Raw genomic sequence first — 16,204 nt, forward strand, 5'->3', positions numbered from 1 at the left:
ATACAATGATAAGAATAAAAAAATTAAGTAAAATTTTACTCTTGCCATTGTTACTTATTTTTATTCTTATCATTGTATCATTTTGTATCTTTTTAGCCCTGATGAAGCCCTGCAAAGTGGGGCGAAACGTTGGAAAATAAATAGTTGTAAACTATTTTTGTTTCTCTTTTGACCGCAACCCTGACCATCTTCTTATTATGTAGTAAGGGAATGAATTGCGAACGTGAAAATTTTTCAATAAGTTTTCGACGGAAATACACGTTTTGAAGTATCCTGAGTTGAAATAAACAAGACTATAACCAGAAGTGCCACTTTATCGAAACGAGTTGTTACTTTTTCTCGAAAACGGAATTAATGAAATTGATTGAAATCAGCATGTTGATGTACAATTAAATGGCTTTTAATATCAGCTAGGCCGTATCCGCACTGAAAGAGTCTGACAGAGCTTATATGGAGAATTTAGAAAAAATCTTCCTCTTAAGTAAATTTAATTTTGTTTATTTCGAAAAAAGAAACAGTTCTCATTATTAAAGATAATAAACAACGGATAAATGCAAAATATTGAGGACATGTATGAATAACTAAAGGGGGAAAATTTAAAATAGAAATATTACAATGGGAAAAACCGAGATCGCCTTATCTTACTCGATTGCATTAGGACTTCGTTACGTTTTAGTATTAATATATTATAGTATTAGTATTAATAATAAAAGAAAACTATTTATTGTTAACCAACGTTTCGCCCCACTTTGAAGTGCTTCGTCAGGGCTAAACGAAAAATAAGATACTTGGCAGTTGACCTCTCTGTTTCAATCTGAAAGGTACTATGCCATCTATGTTCATTTGTTGTTTCCTTTTACTTGCTAATATACCTCACATTTACCATATTTATTTTACCTTTTTACACCTACCTCTTTACTATATTTATAACTAGTTCTAACGAGTATTACTTCAATTTATTACTCTAGTTCTGTATTCAGAATTCTATTACACCTGTTGTTATCTATTAGTAACTAGTTTCTAGTCCTTCTATATGTATTCTTCCTTAAACTATATTATTATTTCTTTTATATACTTTATAAACAAACCAAACAAAAAAAAAAGGATTTTTTAAAAATATTTTCCTATTTTTTCTGTATATTTATTTTAATGTTTTGTCAATTCTTACAATGTTTGTATCTTGTTTTTCTTTTAGCCTTGACGAAGCCCGGCAAGTGCTGCGAAACGTTGGTTAATAATAAATAGTTTTCTTTTACTACTTTTATATTTTTATTGACAGCTACACGAACTATCTTCCTATAATCTCCTTCAACTATCTTCTTCCAAAATTTATATCTGTCATTCCCACCTCGAGAAACCTTAAATTACGAGGTTTTGTAGCAACAGAAAAATAAAAAAATTAGTTCATAATTTTCACACCCCTGGTCTTTCTTTTTTTCAAAAACCGCAAAAAATGGCAATAACTTCAATACAAGCCCACCAATTTACACAAAACTCGGTGTTTGTGTGATGTGCTCAACAAACCAGATTTTTAAATATTGACTTTTATCAATTATTTAATTTATACCACTTTTTGTCACTGCCAACAGTTTAGGCCGGGAAAATGGGTACTTTTGAACAGCTTTTAAAATTTCAGTTAAATAAAAGATAATAACGCAATAAAATAACTGTTCTACCAATAAAACAGAAATTTACGTTCCCAATGATATTTTGACTAAGCACTAATATTTTGATTGTATTGTAATTTACGGCAATGGGGTTTAGAACGCTCGGCTATGTTTGTGAGCATCCAGGCAAACATATGCCATCATTGTTGACACCGCCTGCAGCCATTCTTATAATGCCATCCCGGCAAAACAAGAAAATGAAATAGCCGGTATATGTACATATCATTTTTCTATTGTATATATTTGTAAATGCTAATTTCTTTGTTCCAGGAGGTAAGAGAAAAAAAAAATAAAATAAAAAATAAAACCGGCAATGGAGATTAAGTTTATCTCGCATAACTATGACGAATCCATTCATTAATTAGCCTCCACTAAGCGACCTATTTAATTATCTCCATTATTCCTATTTAATTAACTCCATTAAGCGAAATATTTTTACATAATATGTACTACAATATTGTATAAAATTAAATATAATACTATATGAAATATGCGTATAATAACACAAAGTGAGTATAATTTAATAAACATAAAAAAAAGAATGCGGCATGGATTTACGGAATTTCATCCAACTGAGACCGATTCAGAAGAATTGCTTTAAATTTTTTTTTTTAGAAATTAGTTTTGTAATATCAACAATGTACATGAAATAAAAATTTATTAAATTACATTCAAAAGACCATAGTATCGGTTTATGATAATCTTAACTAAAAACTTGGATGTAAAACTAAGAGAAAGAGAATCTGAAAATGATGTACATCCGATTTTCAGGCTTGCAAGGAGTCAGTAGACGCCGATTTGTCTATTCGTTAACAATACACTATGTCCTCAGACTTCATAAAAAAATTGAAAATCTGATAAGACACTAAGAAATGATTAGATCACAAAAAAGAAATGATTTCATCTTACTTACAAACAAGAGTGTCTTGGAAGACATGTCGCTGATGTAAGAAAGGAGGAACAACACCTTGGTACAGTTAACGTAACCTTTGACTAGGCAGATCTGGGACCTTCCTTTGACTAGGGAGGTAAGAATCTGGAACCTCCCTTAGACTAAGAAGGTTAGAATCTGGAACCTTCCTTTGACTAGGGAGGTAAGAATCTGGAACCTTCCTTAGACTAGGAAGGTTAGAATCTGGAACCTTCCTTAGACTAGGAAGGTTAGAATCTGGAACCTTCCTTTGACTAGGGAGGTAAGAATCTGGAACCTTCCTTTGACTAGGGAGGTAAGAATATGGAACCTTCCTTTGACTAGGGAGGTAAGAATCTGGAACCTTCCTTAGACTAGGAAGGTTAGAATCTGGAACCTTCCTTTGACTAGGGAGGTAAGAATCTGGAACCTTCCTTAGACTAGGAAGGTTAGAATCTGGAACCTTCCTTTGACTAGGGAGGTAAGAATCAGGAACCTTCCTTTGCTAGGGAGGTAAGAATCTGGAACCTTCCTTAGACTAGGAAGGTTAGAATCTGGAACCTTCCTTAGACTAGGGAGGTAAGAATCTGGAACCTTCCTTAGACTAGGAAGGTTAGAATCTGGAACCTTCCTTTGACTAGGGAGGTAAGAATCAGGAACCTTCCTTTGACTAGGGAGGTAAGAATCTGGAACCTTCCTTAGACTAGGAAGGTTAGAATCTGGAACCTTCCTTTGACTAGGGAGGTAAGAATATGGAACCTTCCTTTGACTAGGGAGGTAAGAATCTGGAACCTTCCTTTGACTAGGGAGGTACGAAATTAAAATATTTATAATGGGAAAATTATTTTTAAATCCATTATTAAAAGTTCAAAACATTCTAAATTTCAATATTAGGTATATATATTAGGTAATAAATAACAATTTACGTTACTGTTTTAAAAAAAAAAAAAAAAAAAAATATATTCCACAATATTACTGCTGTCAATTATAGGATTCCAAGGAAAACCATTCAAATAGTACTTACCATGCCATTGTTTGAAGCCAACTAACTTGTTATCATGAACAATGACTCATATCAGGAAAAGTCCAGAAAGGATGGGCGCCATGAACCCGAAGCACACAAGTACGGATGTTTAATTGCTATCTGGGGTTTGTCACATCTCACCAAACCAATTATGGGTTAAAGCTATGTCTACACTACATTTTTTTTTTGCAAGTTCTTGCGACAAATCCATGCAAAAAGCAATTATATGGACATAGTCGCTTTTGTTGGTAAAAATTACTAAAATTAGGGAGCTATATTAAAAAAAAAAATAATAACACAATTATAGTTTTAAAAAATATGATACGGTGCATCACACAACATTCACTCATCTCCCAACTTAATTAATCCGGATGGGTTAATCAATTAATCATTAATGAGTTAAATTAATCCTCGCTTGTTTCTGAACAGATATTTCTGTATAATTCACAGCGTAATTCATCTCGTACAGACGTTCTGCTAACAGATCGACTAATTCCAATTTGCATATTCTGGATTTTCTTTTATAGGAAGTTGGTTAAATCATTTTTTTTTTTTTAATTCTGAGATGAAGATATATATTACTATTCTATATTTTGTAGTTGTACTATTGTATTTTCAGAATGGAAATTGACATAGATGAGAATAAAATAGTACATGAGTATGGGATAATATTCCGAAATATATTCTAATTAGAAGTTTTATTCACTTTAGCATTTTAAACAATTTACATATTTTTTTTTAATAAAGTATTTTTAATAATAAGCCTCGTAGCAAAATTTTGATATTATTTTGCAAAAGTATAGCATAAATATAAGAATACAACAGTTTACTAAAATTTACTTCCTGCCCAGAACAGAATCATTAATGAATTGTAATATAAACAATATCTAAATTGCTAAGAATAATTTTATGGAGTTAGTCAATCAGTCTACTGTAAGGTCATGTATAGGTTAAATGAAATTAAATAACTATTCAATCATTGGTGACATAAAAAGATTTAACAAAATGGCGAAACGGAAAAACGCACTACATAAGCCCCCATCAGCCAACAAAATTGTTAAAATCAATCATTTTTGGTCATTCTACATCACTTCAACAGTTGTAAATGTTAATTTTTTTTTTTTAATCTTAGAGTTCCAAAGATATATAATACATCCATATTACAACTCTTATTTCCGGAGAAATATTTAAATCTGGAAAAAATATTTTTTCTTCTTATCCATTAAAGTTAATCATAAATTTAAAGTCAATTGGCGGTGCCGGTTCGAATCCGGCCTGGGACGTTGACTTTTTTCATTGAATGGTGGTCCCACAAAATGAAGAACTTTGACCCCTAACCATGGTTAAGCAATATAGGACTCCAATGGGAGTCTTGGCCGAAAAAAAAGATCTTTTACATTTATTCATTTTTTACAACTAAAAAAAAAAATCTCTTATTCTTACAAAATCGTTCGAACCATCCATCATCTATGGTAATCTCCCGACTACGTAGCACTAATTATTACGTAACAATATCAAAAATCGATAATCATCGAGTATACTTCTGGAACCCTGGATATCTCATATTTTAGTTCCTATATTGTTCGGTAGACAGTAAAAATAAATTGATAAACCAATGATGATCAGAGTAATGAATCACGTCTCTTAATAATAACCAAATATTCTACGTGATGACATGTTTTCGGAAACCTTGAGGAATAATTCATTATTTTCTAGCAAGCGAACAGGATGTACATTTACAATTATTCTTAAAATCCAGGAAAAATAACAGTCATGTACATAATTTAAGATAATGGAGAAATAATTCGAATAAAAAATATAAAACTCATTTTTTCAACAATACCTCTTATTACAGTTTCATTGCGATATACTCAGAAAAGTAGTAAAAATAGAAATATAACACTCAATATTGACAAAATTAAAATTTTATTTCGAATTAGACGTATTCCAAAGATAGTACCATATACAGGAGTTACTTCTTCTACAGAAGTTGATTTTCAGATTGTCCGAAAGCTATAAGAGTCGGCGCAAAGTAAATTCGGCCAATTAAATTAGTAAATTGGCTTTAAATTTATAATGGAGTGATATGGGTGTGAAGAGAAACTACCCATTGGTAACACTCTAATAACGTTTTTACAATAGAAGGTCTCGAGGCCATCTTCATTTCAGGCGCCTCTGAGGATTGTCATAAATGGACGAGGAAGCAAGATTAGAAACTAGTGGGTTTGGGTGGTTAAGGAGTTTATAATGGAAACAATGATATCTGGTTCGGGGTTGATCGGTTACATATGGAACATTAAGGTCTTGTGTGATTTTGTTTGTGACAAAGCAAGAAGCATTGAGAATTTTACGAAAGATTTTGGATGTCATACGTCATAGACAAAATGAAAAACATTTTGTTGTGCTATGTATACAGCAACAGTTGTTTTTCTCGTAGGGGTAGGTAATGTACACTGCATTACCATCAAATAGAACATTGTTCCTTTGTGTCACAAAATAACTTTTGCGTGAAGTATGGAACGCTATTAGCATGGCGGGTTGGCCGGATAAGATCCCCTCCTGTTATTGTGGGTGTTATGATCTCCACCTGTGGGATTGAAAAAAGTTTTTTTATATATGTAATTTCTTAGATTTCTTGAGACTGCTATTTATTTTTTAAATAAATTAAATGGTATCCTTGTTAAGTCTCAATACTCTTTATTATTTCAACAGTCCAACGTTTCGGCCATCCTCAAGGATAATCTTAAACATAAATTTACACCTCACATTTCCATTTAAAAATGTTTTGCAAGCTATTCTGCCCAGGTCATTAATTACGAGTCAAATAACATAATTTTGTCACAACTTCATTAATTTTTAAAACTCTTTGATTAACTTACACTATCAACTATCATATAAAAAAACCAATGATAATTATAATGACCAATTATGTGATATTTGATAGTGTAAGTTAATCTAATAAAGTTTTAAAAACTAATGAAGTGACAAAATAGTGTGATTTGACTAATAATTAATGACCTTGAGGAAGTCCGAATTGACTGAAACGTTGAAATTTTGATATAATAAGGAGTGTTCAGACTTAAAAAGGATACCATTTGATTTATTTTTTAAAAATTTTTTTTTTTTTTAAGCCCTAGGGGTGCGTGGTTTTGATATCAGATGATGAGAAAACAGATTAAGGGGACCTCTCTGCATGCATTGGAGGAGGGGACTATATATAGGATATGTTGGAAATCGGGGAAATAATCGTTATTAGTGTAATAGTGATGGGACCCACTAGAGTTTTTAAACATATTCACTTTTAGAAATTTATTATATAAAACTTATACGGGAGTATCTCATGTAGATAAGTTAAACTTTTACTAAAAATTTTGTTTTTTTAACACATATTTAACAGAAGAATGTTTTAATTTTGAAATTAACTGAATAAATGTTTATTATAATTGTTAATTTGTCAACAACAACAATACTAACTCTTGATAGAAATGTATGTTAGGAAGGGAAAATAAAGTATAGGCTGTCAAATTTGTTTAGGACCTAAGAAATTTTATTTTTTTGAACAGTGACAAAAATAATAATAAATTCCTGATAACACACTACCAACATTTATGTACCTTGAGAGAGGTGAAATATAAAATATCACAACGAGTGAGATGACAACCATGTCACCAGACCTTGAAGGAATTAATTGATAGTTATCTTTCCGCCTACCCCCCCCCTAACCTAATTTCAGGTATCATGTTATACCTGCCATATCACAGGCAAGTCTTCAATTTAGTAGGTAACTGAACAAAATATCACCAGCCAATATATGTATCAATATTAAGTTAGTTTATAGATATCTAAAAATATATATTACGAAAAAAAATTGACAATTTCGTTTTTTTAATTATTATATTTTCTTTTTTTTTATAATATTTTATCTTTTTTTTGTTTTTGTTTTATAATCTAAGTAACTTATAACAATCAAAGTCTTTGAATATCTAAAGAAAAAAAAAAGTGATTTACTTAAAGCATTAACACAGACTCGGTATGTTTCTTCCACAGCTGCAGTAAACGGCACTAGATATTGTGTCTTATTGTCATGTTCTCCAGATCTGGCAACACTAAAGTTTTTGGTTTGTGTTGACATTAAACAAATTGCCAACAAGACTTCAATTCTTTACGAGGACAGATAATTGAAACTTATCTGAATATGATAACATACATCCATATAATGAGCCTGTCTTATGGTTTAATTACCTTGAATAATTTTGAGCAACATTTAATAAGAATGATAATGTTCAGATTTCATTAATAAAGTTATTGTAACAAATATTAATTTACTAATTATACTTAGTTATAATCGAAATCTTTAAATGAGAATTTCGCCGAAGCAACGCGTTAACAGACATCGAAAAGGCATTTTTTTCCTGTTTCGAGATTCTTATTTGATATTTTCAGTTGGGACACAAGGGTTCGCGCACACCGATGCGAAAAACGCCAATACGGGAAATCCCCCTATATTTTCCCGCATTTACTGCGAACGGTTCGCATTTGATACGATTTCCCTGCACCCATAACGATCCCCCCCATACTTTCCTTTGCTCTTTGCCAGGTTTCTAGCATCAACTTTAAAAATTCCCTTAAAGTGCTACCGATGGGAAGTTTCCCTACACGCCTGTAACATTCCATTATAAACAAAAATAAAATTTACTGGATGTATATACATAAATGTACAGTTGTAAATTCGAATAAAGATATGAAAAAAAAATCGCAAGCTATTCAGGTCTAATATAAAATAGCCCAAATTAACTTATGAAACAACAAACCAACATGAGATTAATATTTTTTATTAATTAATTCGCCCATTTTAATTGCTTATATTAGTCAAATTTTCATAAACATATAAATAATTTTAATTGCAATAAATAATAACACTCCTATCACTCACTTCTTAACAGAAATATTATTTGTATTATTTTGTTTTTGTGACTCGCCCCTCCTAATCATTTCTGACGTATAGCAGGGGGGAGAGTTTATCTACGGTTTACCACCCTAACCATGGGGGAGGGTCAAGAAATAAGTGGGATCGGCACAGAAATAAAAGTCGACCCATCAGGCCGGATCCGAACCGGCACCACTGCAGAAGAGAGCCATAAGTTGGCGCTCTATCTCGCTCAGCTAGGGCTTAATATTATTTAATCTTTCACACAATCAAGACAAAAAATTTATAACAAACTATACATACACAACTATTCGGAACATTTTCTTCGTTTCTTATTATTTAAAATTCAATCAAACTTAATTAAAAATCTAAATCTAAAATTTAACTATATTAGTTTGACGACATTTTTTCAACTGAACAAGACACAACATAATTCAACTTTTTTGTACACGATCTGCGTAGAAAAAAAAAATATGAAAGGGAAAAAATAATAAATAATAATAATAATAATAAAAAAAAAAAGCATGTATAATTTTAGCACATCATTTAGAATTTGTATAGTGTTTTTAGAAATTTTCTTTACTTGTTATAATCATGCAGTGCATGAGGCAACCAATAACGTTGGGGAGCACAATTATAATTTTTAATGAAGTGATTAACTCAAACTATTTCGTTCTAGATTATTACAATAGTTTCAACAATAATCCGAACAATAATAATTTCATAGCTAAAAAATTACAAAATAATTTCCTAGAATTGTGCAAACTGAAGTTGGGAAAAATACTGGGAAGTGCAACGCCGAGAGATTATACAATCACAAGTCGTAAACTGTTCTGTCTACATTAACAGGATCCTCAAACAGCGCCGTAAACAAAAAACAAAGCACAATGAATGAAGTGATTGTTTTAAAAATTAAGAAAATATTTACATTTAAGAGGAATTTTAATTACATCACGGCAGAGATTACTTAGAAAATAAAATTGTTAGCAAGAAATAAAATTTAAAATGTATTCAAAGTCTAAGTTAAATGTTCAATTAAATTGGAAAAGTAACAATATTTTTAAACTATTTTCTAGATAAAATTTTTCAAGGGATCTTTTTAATACGTTCGATTCAATTGACATAATTAACACCAAGGATAAGGAATCTATATACATATAAATTATTTTAATCCAATACAAAATCAACATTTTTTTTTTGTTTTTTTATTTATTGATATTTACAACTGTATAAAAAATACAAGTAAATTTGATCATAATGATAATGATATGATACAGCATGTAGAGAAACTACCCAGTAGTAGAACTCTAGGCCATCTTCTTTTCAGGCGCCTCGGAGGATTGCCAGAAATGGAAGAGGAAGCAAGGTTAGAAACTAGTGGGTTTGGGTGGTTAGGGAGTTTATAATGGAAGGAAAAATCAACGTAAAAAGTACTTTTATAGCACATTATCCAATATTTAATTTGAGTGCTAATAAACATCTATACGTATAATCGTTCCTGAGATAATGCTTTACCAAAATAAATTCACTTACTACTAATTTTTCAGTACATTTTTTTATAAAATCAATCCTTTAAAAATAAAAGGAAGATGGTCCGGGTGCGGTAAAAGAAGAAGTCAAATAGTGATTTAACTATTTATATTGAGCCAACGTTTCGTCCCACGTTACAGGGCTTCGTCAGGGTTAAAAAAATAAAAGGTACGTTTTCTGTCTTGTTCATTATATTCCTTTATTCTTATCCCCCTTTTACTACCTTTTAGTTTGTACTTTATTTTATATTTCTTCTTATTTATCTGTTATTATTTCCGTTTTCATTAATTTTCTAAAATCTTTTATTGTTCCTATTTAATATTTACGTTGTGGGGCGAAAAGTTGGCTCAATATAAATAGTTTAAATCAATATTTGAGTTTTTTTTTATCGCATGCGGGACCGTCTTATTTTTATTATTAGTACAGTCAATCAGCGATGTGCCACTTTTTAAAAAATATATATCGACAACTATAAAATGTAAATAGATCTTTTTAGACCCATATTTTGGCAAATTTACTTTCTATCTCAATATTTTCTTTTAACTGACTTTTTATTTTCTTTTTTTCATAAATTTTCATATTTATATATATATTTTTTAATTTATGTGTTTCTTTGTATAAACTGATCTATTGCGATGATTGTTATATGTCCTCGGTTTGAGTCCACATTGCTCTTTGATGATAAATTTGTGAGATACGGAGAATAGAATTGTCAAGTTAATGGAATAAAGTTGATAAGTGTAATGAAATTGCTAAATTGATAAAGAAAGAAAAGAGAAGTAAAATGCTTCATGTTTTCATATGCTAAATAACAATATGTAAATCAACAAATTAGACATTGAAAAAATCGGTGAATTGCCCAATTTACATCATCGTTTCTCAAACGTCTCAATTTGCAACACAAGAATAAGATAATATCTGAAAGGTGAAAGATGTAGTTAAAGACCTTGTTTATACTTTCCTCAGGAAAACCTTACTAAAGGTTTCCTTTAAATGCACACCTTTAATGTCTGTTACTAAAATTATAGTTACAACGGTTTCTTTCTCTGCAGTGCTCGGTCCTTTTGTGGTCAACAGAGTTGTCAAAATGTAACAATGAAATCTAAAGAATACGTCATAAAATAATAAATGAAAAAAAAATCTTATGACTAAGAAAAATTAGTTATATTGGTTTATATTTACCACAAAAACCTTTTTTTGACAGATGTGTCACAATTAACTAATACAAACGCGTATATAATATATATATTTTTTAGAAATATAAATTATCTACAGTAAACCTTCCTCGCCTTCGTTATCAATTTGGGCTCTTAACAAGAATTTCGTTTTAATCAGGGATACTGTTATCAGCAGCTTTGAATTTTTTTTTCTGATATAGAATATTGGTTATTGTATAAACATAAAACCATTTAATTCATATCAACGAGATAAAATTTAAGATGGGCAATAACCATAATAGATGAATCAGTCAGCGATTATCGATAGAGGTTAATTATTTTATTATCTTTATTTATTAATATTCTTTTATATTAGGGAACTGAAATTTCTATCTCAACTTCAATATGATTAATTAATTGGTACATTTTATTGTCATAATATTTATTCTTAGAAATTAAATAAATTAGAAATACATTTAATGAATGTATATTCATTAAAACACTTTTTAAAAAGGTTTAAATCAATAACACTATGTTTTTTGTTTCATACAGTGACACAATAGATTAGATGCATGTTTACTTTCCCTGACTGAATCACCATCCGCTATCCTAAGACACACCTCAATGACAGTGCTTTCGGTATTTCGGAGGCAAATCTGATCGCAAAGCTTTGCAAACTTGTGGATTGGAAAAACATGGGAGTTTTGCCAGTAAAACTATTTCATCGCATTCCAGTAGCTACGCACACGAGATCACCAATTTCAATTAGACATTTTTTATTGTTATCGTATACCGCATTTGCTCTACATTTATTTAATGGTAATTATTTGTCAATTGATTTGTTTTTGTACACTAAAAAAAAAATATTAGTTTCATATCAACCCCACGCATCCATAGGGCTTAGAGAAAACAAAAAAAAAAGATAAATCATGAAAAAAAATATATATAAATAAAAAATAAAATAATATAAATAAATAATAAAGAAAAATTATAATTCTTAAGTGAAAAGAAAAAAATAGATAATTATAAAAACAATGCCATTTATAGACTTCCAATAGGGGAAAAAGAAGAAGTTAATTTGAGAAAATTACGAAGAGAAAAAAACAAATAAAACAGTAGTAATGGAAATAATAGAAATAGATAAATGCAGAATTTATAACAGGATATCTAGCAGCAGTCTTCGAGATGAGGTTGGGTTACCCAAGTTGTAAGTTACTGCTCCTATAACTTTAACTTGATAATGGAGTGGAATTCTATGAACTGTTTTTAAATGAAATCGTCTATTGATTCCATTTGTAGTTTCCGATGCAATTGGCTACTTCTTACAAACTTAAGGACATCCATTGCAATTTTTATAAGCTTATTTTGAAATTAATTATATTCTTTTGAAATCTGGCATCACTTTTCATTGTTAAAGTACTATTAAAAATTCGTCAGCTAAAGTGGTTCGGCCATTTTATCAGAATGGACGACCACAGAGAGCCTCTTAAGGCCATGGAATATGCCCCAGATGGCAGAAGACCTAGGAGGGCGTCCTAGGATGTCCTTTCTCGACTACATTGAGCGACTCTACTCTGTAGGGCGAGGGGAAAGGACATCCGACAGGCGAGGAACCTCTACGCTGAGAGGCACTAGAGAGGGAAGGTAAAGAAGAAGAGTATTATTTGGCTATTACTTTTTTAATATGCAACGCACCTATCTAGTATTCGTACATTATCAGATAAACTGCAGATATAAATAAGATAACTTAAAAAACTCATTATTGCAAAATAATTGTATTATTGTAAAACTATCTAATGGGTCTTACATTTATTACAATATCAATATCCCGAAAAACACCCTTAAAACATTGTGTACATTATATTCATGAATTGGATTGCGTTTCGGACCTCAAATAGTCCATTTACAAATCCAATCATACTGTCAACAATTCTTTAAAAAATGTATATAAATACATAATTTTTCTAAATTGCAAAATAATTTTTAAAAAAAATGCTAAATGTTAACTTAAAAAAATAATTCAAAATTATTATCGTATATATAATCGCAACTTTGATAAAATTAAGATAAAAAATATTTACTTTTCCATATTTCAATCTTTTTAAGAAAATAAAATAATCAAAAGTAGGAAAATAAGTTTATTCAAATTTATATATTGAAAATAGTTAATAGATATGTAGTTTAGTTAAATATTATACTTATTTACTATTATTACTAATAACTTAAGTAATATTAAAAGGCATTAGGAATCTAAACAGTCATGCTTATACAAATGCCGTATAATTAATTTGAGTGTTCACAAATTTGCTGAACATTGACAATACATGGCGGGGAAGGAGAGGAAAATTTTGAGACGTGTGGGCAGGTTTGTATGACACATCAAAACTCTCGATTCCTATCCATTAAAGGGAACCTTGAGGAAGATATCAACTACCAGAAATAAGGAAAGTACCGAATAAAAGATTCAGTAAATCCTATATAATAAATTAAGAAATATTAACAACAACAAAATTCAGGCTAAGGGTCAACAACACTGATGTAACTCTGTAACCAAAAACCGTTTACAGTACGAAGCCATATTGGGAAACCTGAAAGGGGATTGAAATCTAAAATAACTTAATTTTTCCATAAGAGGAATTTTTCATCACAGCTACGTCATTTAAAACGACTACAATAGGCGATTTCTTGGCTAAAAAGGTTTCTAAAAATATTTTTTTTTTTTTTAATCAATTTAATAAGATCTAAATATTGTAGGAATAAGGAGAACTTAAAATAGGTTAAGGAATCAAGCCTGATTTGTTAGGATATCAATGTTTTTCAATGATCCAGGAAGTTTATACATAAAATTCGATACAACAGAAAATTTCATCCAGAATAAATATAAAAACCTTTCAATTTTAAATGAGAATAATGTTAAAATATATCCAATAGCTTAATGGTTTGAAAGGTTGTGGGTCCGATTTAATATTATTTATTTCGCGATGGCCACTAGAATCTTGAAATTACAATTCAGGGACTGTATAGATACTCAAAGACTCAATAGACTTGAGCAAAAATAGAAAAAAAATATCAGGACTGTTCAGGAAAAATGAAACTCCATCTAAGTATTTTGACTGTTTTGCGGTTTATCCGTTGCTTTTTTAACAAATTCTAAAATTTGTTAGTTCTGCGTCTTTATACGATGTTTTTTATAAACAACATCATCATTAATTATTTGTTTCCAATCCTTTGATAGTGATAAAACAAAAAATAAATAAAATTTTAATCCCTTGAAATCACAATAAAATTAGGAATTAGTACACGCGATTGAAGGAAAGTAAAAAACAAAAATTCAAGATGGTTGCTGCTTGAAGAAACAGCTATTCCAATGGAAAGGGGGGACGTGAAGCCAAAAAGAGGGGAGTTTACCACACCATAACCTACTAGGTAGCTAGGAGTTAAGATTTATAGGAATGCCCATCATTGTTATCTACACTGAAACAGAAGGCAGCTGGTGATTGCGTCATACTTTTCTGCCACGCCCGTGTAGTTCATCGTAAGACCCGCCTCTTTGGCTTCACTTTTAGTAGCACCTTACTTTCACCATTATATTCCTTCCGCAAATACGATTACGCCTCCTTGAAGATAACCTTCTCGCCTTGGCGCCACCCACAAAGTTTAACGTTAAATTTTCAAGCTATACGTATATATTTAGGAAATGAATACTATTATATAATAGTATAATCAATGAGAATTTAAGAGTTTTAAAAATTGTTTATATAATTTATTGAAGCATGGGTGAAACAAAATTAAGGTTTCGAATGCAGAACTAAATAAAAGAAAGAAGGCATTCATGCTATCATCTCAACAGTGTAAAGACGTAAAAATTCAAAACACTTGTTATTTGTTAAATAATTGCTGATTATTTGACAAGTAAACACCCAAAGTCTAAATAACACGCTATTCGAATAATAAGTTATATAAAGTAAAAATTATATCTTTAAAGCAATACAATGTAATGAAAAATAAAAATTCAAGTCTTTTCCAACGACAGAAACAACAATGCATCACATAAAACCGATAATTGTATAATTAAGTATAAATTAAATGAATATAATTAGTTTAAATATATATTTATATTTTTATTACCATTTAGAGAGCATATCATTTCTCCAACGAATGCCAGTTTAGTAGTTATTTCGTTTGATTCTTCCCTGTTTCAATCACTTAATTGATTAAAAATATTGTTAGGACAGTATGGCACACTAAAAAATAAATACGAACTACTGCTCCGTGTAAAAATACAGAAGTACTAGTCTAAAATATCTTATCGCGGTATCTTTCAAAATCCTTAAAAGATAGAATTAATCGTTAATCAGGAATTAACAGGACATAAAACGCACTAGCTCTGAGCGTAATAAACTGAACTCATCAAAAAGTACCTCCAAACTTAAGCTTATCATTCGTTATAATCTTAATTTTTTTTTGTTTTGTTTTTTTTCAGCGCTCACTATATTAATCGCTAAGCAAATATGAAAGGGCAAATAGATAATGAGATATTTTATCTTGAAAGCGTATGAGTGTTTCATAATATAATCTTCTTTTGTGAGACATGTCAGATAAAAAACTAAACAAACAATTAAAAAAAAAAAATAGAAAAAAGAATGTTTATTCATATTTATAATTCAAATAAATATGTTGAATCATTCATAAAAGAAACATCTACTTTTAAGGGAGTCGCAAATTGATGAATAATTTCAATTTTCTTTTTCATGATAGGTATTTTAGAGCCGTTTCGGATTGAGTGGGTACCCATGGTTTTCTGAGCACTTGAAGTGATTCGAATTTGGATACGAAATTACACCTGTCATTTTTTCCAAAAATATTAAAAAAAGGAGAAAAAATTAAAAAAAAAAAAATATTCAGTAATTACTTTGCACTATTTTCTCTTCTTTCGCAACAACTCTTAATAACTCTCACGTGTGTTGGTGTTTAAGTTTCGCTATTTTC

The 16,204-nt window shown here is 30.1% G+C and overlaps 1 protein-coding gene across 2 annotated transcripts in view; it reads right to left on the reverse strand.

Moving 5' to 3' along the window:
- Positions 1–15,615, reverse strand: part of Ptpmeg2 (Protein tyrosine phosphatase Meg2) — an 84,645-nt gene extending 69,030 nt beyond the window's left edge. For both annotated transcript variants that reach the window (XM_067045111.1, XM_067045110.1), the window contains exon 1: positions 15,344–15,615. In XM_067045111.1, coding sequence (XP_066901212.1) covers positions 15,344–15,346 — 3 coding nt within the window. In that variant the 5' untranslated portion in view covers positions 15,347–15,615. The remainder of the gene's footprint in view (positions 1–15,343) is intronic.
- Positions 15,616–16,204: the final 589 nt, after the last annotated feature.

The sequence above is a fragment of the Halyomorpha halys genome, unplaced genomic scaffold, assembly GCF_000696795.3.
Source record: "Halyomorpha halys isolate HHAL.00 unplaced genomic scaffold, Hhal_1.1 Scaffold618.1, whole genome shotgun sequence".
NCBI lineage: Eukaryota > Metazoa > Arthropoda > Insecta > Hemiptera > Pentatomidae > Halyomorpha > Halyomorpha halys.